The sequence below is a fragment of the Branchiostoma floridae genome, chromosome 3, assembly GCF_000003815.2.
Source record: "Branchiostoma floridae strain S238N-H82 chromosome 3, Bfl_VNyyK, whole genome shotgun sequence".
In the NCBI taxonomy this organism is placed as follows: domain Eukaryota; kingdom Metazoa; phylum Chordata; class Leptocardii; order Amphioxiformes; family Branchiostomatidae; genus Branchiostoma; species Branchiostoma floridae.
The window spans coordinates 5,064,931-5,074,508 of NC_049981.1; the positions used below are offsets into that span (position 1 = coordinate 5,064,931).

General features: G+C 39.4%; 1 protein-coding gene across 1 annotated transcript in view; it reads right to left on the reverse strand.

The window, feature by feature from the left end:
* LOC118410875 (organic cation transporter protein-like) overlaps nt 1-9,578 on the reverse strand; it is a gene marked incomplete in the record, with an annotated part of 63,583 nt that overhangs the window by 38,076 nt on the left and 15,929 nt on the right. The window contains 4 exon segments of the mRNA XM_035812750.1: nt 6,449-6,549; nt 7,228-7,366; nt 8,093-8,261; nt 8,967-9,121. Coding sequence (XP_035668643.1) covers nt 6,449-6,549; nt 7,228-7,366; nt 8,093-8,261; nt 8,967-9,121 — 564 coding nt within the window.

Consider the following 9,578-nt stretch of genomic DNA (forward strand, 5'->3'; position numbering starts at 1 on the left):
GTTTGAACTTTCAGTATCAAGTGCAACGTTACAGTCTGTCGCAATAACGTCAGCGCTAGCAGCCCTGATTCGTATGTTTAACGTTAGTTGATCAACTGAATTGTAATTTTGTAAACAGACCTTTCTAATACACATGTTGACAAAGCCAAAATACGGAAAAAAGACGCGCGCACGAACTTTTTTAATACCACTATCCTGCTGGCCCCCACTTGCCTCACGGAGTTAGGGTCGGGGAAGCGCTAAATCTTGCCCCTTGTTAGGCAAGTGGACAGTGAGGGCCAGCTCGTGCGCGCATATGTTGTGGACTTGATATATACGCTCGTGTGACTGCACCTGAAGTGAAAGGATATCACCCAGGGAAGCGGGCCAGGTACAGTGAGTGAATGATCCCGGTTTTTGTGAGGCCGCTTCACCGCGAACTCTAAACCACCGCGAACACTCCATTTCCCGCTATCGCAAAAGTAAATCCTCGCTATCGGCACCAGCATTAGATCGTTGAAAAAAGTGTCATTTTTAAAAGTATATAGATCAAGACGTATTATTGCAACTTTGTCCTGATATCTAACCTTGACTACATCACTTAATGATTCACAGAATGGAGACAAAACAGCACACTTGAACCCGCAAGTAACTTTGCTGGTGCCGTTCTGTGTTCTAGTCATCCAGGTTATCATCCAACATGGCGCCCACGCGTGATCGAACGGTTTTCGAACGTTCTGTGAAAACGATCTATAACGCCAGACCGGCTTACGCTAGAGCCACCTATTTTGGTGAGTTTTACAAATTTTCCATTTTTTCGTGTTGCCATGGCAACCGTTTGTTGACAGGCAGTTTTGCCCAAAATCACTATTTTTGGTTCTAACAATGCATTTTTAACATTTATTTGCTATATTACTGCTATTTTGTTACATAGATAAAATCTTATATTATTTAGCATATCTTTCATAATTATATATGCATAAATTACGCTAATTTGGTGACGTCATCAGCCCAAAATCCAAGATGGCGGACCGTATGGCCAGATCAAGAATAACAAGCTAATTATCCCTTAAAATTTGTAACTACCTTGTATTTTTTCATCAAAAACCATCGAAATGAATGAATTTAGTCTATTTTCATTGCCCTTTCTGATTCTTTGTTGCAAAAAAAAGTATTTTCAAAAATTCAAGGTGGTGGAGGATATCAAATGGTGGAGTCCAACTCGTACCTTAGATGTGCATGACGTCATTTTATGACGTCATTTTGACGTCATTGATGTTGCTATTGGCAACAGAAATCTTAATATAACATAATAATTCTGTTATCTGCACTTGTTGTTACATTTTTGTAGCATAACTTGAAGTTTTCTGAGAAGACCATTTTTTCATGGATCCGGCCAATATAATCAAATTGATGACGTCATAATTACGTCATCTTACGTCAGCGTAATGTCAAACGTCAAATACGTGTCAGATATTATGTCGATATTATGTCGTAAAAATTTGGTGGCCCTACGGCACGTCGTATTAGAGTTATAGGACTTAGAAGTGGAGGGCCTCAAAAGCCCCCCCCCCCCCCGGTCCAGGGATGACCAAAAAGCCCGGTCTGAATAGGGTTAAGCGAGGCTCGTGCGATCGCTGGTGAATAAATCTAGGATAATGGTTCTCCCATGATCTCTTGCACGCGGACAAAGTAACACAAAAGAAACGTTCCTCAAGAAAGGCAAGAAAACAATAAATGTTGCTTATTTTGTTGTCGGAATCTTTTCAACCAATGAACGGAATGCGCGGGCATAATAGAAATGACACAAGAAAGGAAAGTGTGTCACAAAGCCAGCCTATATATAACCACAGGGGCCACAATGTCAGAATTACCCTTACATCCCCAGAAATTCAATATTTGTAAACAAACGGAAGTCGGGCGAACGTCGCCCGAACGATCACAGTTTCACCAAGATAGTTCATGCTCCGCTTTCACCATTGTTACCTTGTACTACATTTTGTATCTGCATACTTGTTCTATATACTGTGACATGTTGTAATTAGCTCTCCGAATACATGTAAGTTACAAATAGAACTCGATGTCAGAATACGAGATTGACACTAAATAAATGTTGTCGTTCATAGTGCTAGATATTTACATACTCAATAACGTATGTTTCTCCCTATAGAATAAGTACAACCATATTTATTTAGTACTACAATCTACATATACTTTCTTATACTAGGCTTACGTATATATCTATCAATACATAAATGAACAATAAAGCATCCTGAAAAAGTCAATACAAAAAACTCCCCCAAATTAGTTAGACCACTAACTCATAGTTTCAATAAGCAAAAAGTTGGCTCTCAGATTATTTAATTCATGTTTGAGATTTACCACATTTGTGGAAGAAATGACATGACAGGTGGCTATCACCATTTCAATGTGTCGATCCAGAGAGACCAGACTGTAAAGTTTGACCCACTTAAAATTGCTCAAAGTGTACTCCTCGTTAAGTGTGGATATTCTCCGAGCAGAGGTTTTGGTCCGGATCCAGTGGGCTAGGAGTGTCCATGTTTAATGTTTCTATCGAGCGAGCAGTAAGAAATCCCGGCCACTACTATCCACCCTGGACCCAACCTCTGCTTAGAAATTTAAGTGTGGCGGGTTAACGTGTGCATGTGGCAGGTTAACTATGTGAATGCTTAAACTTGTTAACAAATATGAATATGTATGTATGAATGTATGTATGGGTTGACGTTTTTTAAGGCAATGACCCTAATTGACGCAGCCGCAGAAGGCCCAAAACGAGTCAATACAGTATTTTAGTCTATTTTCGACTTGTAGCAGGAAAATGTAAGAGAAATTTCATGTTGGTGAGACAGTGTAGGGTGCAGACGTTCAGATTAGGCAAAAAAAGGGTTTTGGTTTATTTTTTTAGCATGTGCTTACCCCTAATTCTAAGTGGTCAGTCCCTAACTTGAGGTCATGTCATCGGATGCCAAAATGGTGGCAAACTTGAGGGCTGCGGGACCTTCCGCTGGTCGAAATTTGATAAAAAATCAGACTTTTGGACACTTGAGATAGCGAGCTGCTGTGTGGGGTGAGTTCTTATGATCTGGAATGTTCACGGATGAGATTATGACACCCTGAACTTGACTATTTATGCATTATCGCCAAGACAGATTTTCATTAGTGTTCACTGCCCTTTAGATTACTCTTCATAAGGACTACCTATTGAGGTCTCCAGGAAGAATAGTTTGATGTACTCAACTAATGGAGGTTCCTGATAAACAAATAAACAAACAAACAAACAAACCTACCATCGATATACAGTAAAACCTGTACAAGTGACCACCTTTACAAAATGACCACCTAGTCATTGATATACAGTCAAAGCTGTACAAGTGACGCCCTCTACATAAGGACTAACTGGTAATTGATGTACAGTCACTGTGACCCGTACTAGTGACCACATCTCCACAAGTACCACCTGGCCAATTGTTTCATAACCTTGGTGGGTTCTTTACACTACTCTTCGTCTACAATGGCGTCCTTTTTCCGGAGGTTCTCCCCTTCCTCGATGGTAGACGGAAGCTTCTTTCCGACCGTTTCCGGCAGGAGCAGCGCCAGCAGTCCGGCGGCGATCGACACCCCTCCGAAGATGACGTAAGGCATCGGCGCCCAATAGCTGCCCAGCAGATTCACGAACGGAGCGACCATGCCGCCGACACGAGCGCTCATGGACGACATGCCGATCCCGATTTGCCTGTGTTTATGATCAAGTAACATGTTATCGATTAATCATTAATCATAAATTCCTTTGACATCATAATTATTTACATTTATCAATGCAGGGAATGCAAAAGAGTTGATTTTAAATCATTTATTGATTATATCAATTCCTTCGAAAATGTTGAAGGTCAGATTGCTAACAGGAGAGGGAAGATGGCGAAGCACCTAGGGAAGTGGGGGAAATTAGCTACAAATGATACATCAGTCTCTACTTGATTTATATTTTACTTAATACACATGTAGTTACGTTTCCTTTGTATATATGATTTATATGGTTTGGATGGTTCATCTTTTGTTCATGTTATGTAATGTTACTTGTGAATTAAAAAAATGGTATCGGTGCAACAGGTATTACAGAGGAGACAAACATGTATGTACAGTCAAGGTAGAAGGTCCAGTCAAGCTTGTAATCGTCACTACTGAAAAAGGAACAACTGGCCAAATGTTTGACATATCAATGTAACAAATAACAAGCTGTTACAGAAAAGTACTTAACAGCAATACGTTTATGAAGGTTAGACAGTCGGCTAAACAATATCTAAATGCAATTCTTCTATTCCTAGTTAAAAATGGAGATTTGCTTCCGAAGATTTTGGCACCGCTATGCATCACAGAGAACAATAACAGTTCCTATGGGAACGTGATCTACATGTTTTTGTATATTCAAATTTGTACCTGACAACTGTAGGGAAGATCTCCGCCGAGAAGACGTAAACAACAGCGAAAGAAGCGGTGATGCAGAACTTGCCGGTCATGGCCAGGGTTGTGGTCATCCAGCCGAGGTCTGTGAAATACATGCATTCATGAGATAAGGATTGACATGGTCCATTGAAAGCATACTTTAGAAGGGAATCGATAGAGGGCGCTTCGTTATGGGAACAGTATCCAGCCGAGGTCTGTGGGTCATGAAGACAAAATGCTGACTCTATACGTATGTGAAAGGTCAGGAACATGAACAGGATAATGCAGTCTTAACGTTACTGATAAGATCCTGACTGACTACTTTCCCCAAACTGAAACGTTTCATTTTGCTCTTTGTAAAATCATATGTACGCCTAGGGGATGAAGAACAAAGGGGTTAATCATAGCCCAAATAATGATTGTTCTTGATAATGATTGTTCTTGTCACAAGTAGTGGACAAAAAACATTTTGGTGAAGAGGGCCATCGTAGATGCCAGAATTTTACGTTGTCTTTTACCAATATGGCCGTTCTATTAAATGACATAGCCACGTGACTTCAAACACCAAATCTCTTCGCACAAAATAGAGATTTAGAAGCCTGACCTAGTCTCGCGCTCTCTCACGAGATCGAGACTAGGTCACTCTCCGTGAGTAAGATGGACTGTCAGCCGTCGAAAATTTGGAGGTATGTACCTTACCGTTAAAACAGTCATTGCTTGAAGAAAATTTGAAGTAACAGCGATTTTAGAAAAACTTATCAGAGTGTGTTCGACGTACTTACGTTTGGGAATGAAGAAGGCCACGATACAGGCGACGCCTCCAAACAGAAGCATCAAGCATAAGGGCCAGCGTCTTCCGAACCTGCAACGGACACAGAAGTGTCATTAAAACGAAAATAGGCGTGTCATTTAATTATGTAAGGTAGCTGTGAAGCTATCTACAATCCAAATATCATGAAGATCCGTCAACCCATTCCCGAGTTATTCCCCACTGAAGGTATAATGCAACTACGCATGCGTGGAAAAATTCCTGACATGCCCTTTCAAGTTCTGGAAATTCTTGTCAAACGGACGCTCTATACTGTTAGGCTCGGTCCATGAGGCGTCGCCAAAAACTTTTGTTACTGTAGCTCACATTCTATGCGTTTTCTAGAGTGTTTCTCTTCTCTTAGTTACGCTGTTAAAAAAAAGAAAAACAATAACATTTTCAAAATATATCGGTCGTCAAATCTGACAGATTTAGATTGGAAACATTATAAATACTATTTATCTACCTCAATATGAAAAAACCTAAATGAGACACTACAAAAACACTGACATACTTACTTATCCAGAATGATAATGGAAATGAGGTATGCCGGGATCTCGATGAAACCGGAAATGGCGAAGTTCAGGTACAAGTTCCCGCTCAGGGCGGCCGTGTTCAGGGAAATGCCGTAATATACGAACGTATTGACGACCCTGAGGACACAATAAATAACCATCAATATTATCAAAAAGTTCAACGTCCAATTTTATGAATTAGATCTTTATAATTATAATTATTTTTCTGTTTGATTATTAGGTAATGTTGATTTGATTATATGGATGACATCCTATGGAAATCTTAAAAAGAACGCGTACGAATAAGAAAATAAAAGTTTGGCTAAAATAAAAAAGTTGCAATTGCCTTCATTATTATGAAATATAAGTTATCAGGAAGGTTGAACAAACGACAAAACACGCAAAACACTGAGTACAACATATTCTTAATTTTTGTTTTTCACATTGTCATCTTTGTCTTTGGATTTTTTGTTCATTCTATATATAGCTTCAACATCAATATCCCTCTTTCGATATTTTTTTTTAAAACTGCTCATTTTTTAAAACATTTTTGCGCATTTTCCAGCTGCTTTATACAATTTACAGTATTATCGAAAATTGATACGGATATCATCAATATAATCAAATGAACATTGCCTTATCCAAAAACAACATAACAAACAAAAATGCATGGCGTTTCACTGACCAGTTGAAGAAGATGTTGAGAGTCCACTTCCGAAGATTCGGGGTCCTGAACAGGTCAACAAATGTGTAGAGCTTCTCTTTCTCCTTAGTCTTTTCCTCTGTCTTAAAGACAAACAATAAAGTACAATACAGGTTAACGTTTTAGTCGTCAATTAATAAAATACTTACAATCAATTTCAATCAATTTCCTGAAAAAAAAAGCATTGTAGCATCAACCTTGTCTTTACTTTGTCTTTTTTTGGAATCTAAAACTTATCGTCACCATATCTATCTTCTAAATGCAGACAAGATGGCTAAATTTTCAATATAAACACCATAAACGTTGTAAAAAGAATTGAAATGACAAAATATAGTTCAGACAACAAATCAAGAAGTGAACTATAGTGTAGTAAAAGGGACACTAGTGTGGTAAACTCAGGTATCACTTACAAGTCGGCAACTACACTCATGAATTCCATAGCAGTGCCACTTTTGCAACAACTACAGAGTCATGGCTACTTCGCTAGTGTCATTCTACAAGCACAATCATAATGCTACAACACAACAATTTTTTTTCCATTTTGATACAACTTTCCCGTAATGTTGACCATCTCCGAATGAAATAAAAATTCTTGTTTTCTAAAACTATATCATAAGAATTAAAATTAAAGAGCGCGCAGATGTCATTCATAAACTTTACTTGCTGTGGCCTAATTAAGAATTACAACAACACAATGGATCTACGTTCTGTATAAGCATATTTGTTCTGTACTGTATTCGAAAAATACAAACTTCGATCACCTGGGTTAAAGGAATGGTGTCATGGAAGACCTCATCGGGTATAGTGACACTGGCGACCTCTGCTGCACTGCGCAAGATGGCGGCCGCCTCTTCGTGGCGACTTCTTGAGATCAGCCATCTTGGAGACTCGGGGACAAGCCTGGGGTGGATTCGTGATATATGCAAATAAGAAGAGATTCCGGTAGAGTGATTGGGTCAAAGGGTCAAAGGTGACTGGTAGTTGGTGGTGGCCCCCGTCCCGGGTCAATAATTGCAAACTCAACCCTATGCCTATCCCATATATTAGAAGCATAAAAATGACCTACCACCTGAAAGATATCAAGAAACAAGAAGTCGTAGCAAAAGCAGATAGCATAAAGGCATGGATATAAATCAACATAATCGCCAAAAAATTAACGGGGTTAGAAAATAGAAATGAATATAGTACAATATGTGAAGAATGAAGAATCGTTGTACAGATGTATGAAGTGATATAAATAAAGAGAATCCATAATCATTGAACAAAGATTTCACATAAAAGATTTATACAAGAAAATAATAGAATGAATGAATGTTTACTGCAAGTTCTTAACTCTGGTGATTCATTCAAATAAACTAAACTAAACAAAGCAAAAAAAAATTAGCCATTGAGATTGACTTCTTTTTCGTACATAGTAGAACACAAAGGATCCCGCCTCTTCGATGATGTGTGGGTTTTGTGATGTAAGAGGAGGGTAGTTTTCTTTTTGTCTGTAAAAGTGGGGAGATAAGGGTGGAATTTGGTGGCCCAAAAAGCTTCTTTCTTGATCACAGTTTGAATTAAAATGGGGTTCGTCTTCTACCACATCTAACGTACAGTATTTAATAGAAAATTCAACAGACGCACCACCAGAAGGATATGAAGAACAGGTAAGGCATGGTAACTGCAATCTGCAGCCACATCCAGGTCCGGATGAGGTAGGCGATCCCGGACAGGATGACGTAACCGATCGCCCAGTAGATCCAGATCACCATCCCCACCAGGCTGCGCTTGTCGGGGGAAACCAGCTCTGTCGCTGAGGGGGAAGATGGAAAAGAAATAAATATTCACAGGTCTGGCCATTATCTTCCTACGTAGGGACATTCAATGGCAAAACTGCCTGTCTGGATGTACCGTGCTTTCTCAACCGTCAGACTTAGTTCCTGACCGCCCTGCTTATAAACATTAATGAGCTTACCCTTATACATGCGAGTTCCCTTTCGAAAACTGAAAGGCTATCTATGATTGGCTGACAGCTCGTTTGTGGCGACGCCCACAGGAACTAAGAGTGACGGTTGGGAAAGCAGGGTATGTCCATACAGGCGGTTTCGCTGTTGGATGTCCCTGCGTAGGAGGATGGGTCCGACCGACCGACCGAAATATCTGGACAAGCTTTGAAATATGATATTTTTGTTATTTCCTGATATTTAGGTTGTTTGGTTGGTTGCTCGTTTGGATGGTTAGGGGTTGTATTCAAATCTATTTCGGTCCAATTTAGGAAAACAGCTTCTTTTATTAATGGCATGATTGAAAAATAGCATGTAAATTTTTGAAATATAAGTCGTAATATGAACTAATGTATAATTTGTTCACTAAGTTACGACAGAAAAAAAAGAACGGGATCAGAATATAAATTTAGTTGCAATCTATGATAGTGGACTCAAAATGTTCGCCAAGATTTGAACGTCTCTTCATGTTTCTCTATGTGTGCGATCTCTGTAAACAACGACATCTAGCGTACCCATGACGAATGGCACAAGAACAGAGACCATGGTGCATGCCGCTATGACGGCGCGGAAGGATACGAAGGCGGCGTAGTTCGGTGAGAAAGCACAGATGATCCCGAACATGTAGTCGATGGCGAGAGAAGCCAGCAGTACCGGTTTTCGGCCCCACCTTGGAGAGACAGAAACGGGAAGGTACTTATTGTGTTGTGTTGTATTGTAGGTTTGTATTTTTTTAGGACTTTGACTTTATTCTGATCCACATTTCTCTTTTATCTTAACATTTCTGTTAGCTATTCTTCCTGTGGTCCTATACAGTTCTAAGTGCATCGGTACAATATAATCACCTGGTGTATTTTGCCAGCCAGTAGGGACCCAAATTATATCACATGACAGACAGGGAAACTATCATCCATAAGTTCATAAGATACATAACAATACTACAGAATTAAAAGAAAATACAATTAACTATTCTGTCATGTGTTGGATTCCATTTATGAGGCATGCGGTAGAAGTAGTATTTCCTTGCAGCATCGGTTTAAGGTTTTGCAGTTTGATGGAGTTAATTTCTTGCTGTTGATCGTGTTTAATATCAAGTGTTCTTGGACTGGACGCTACTAATAAAGGTT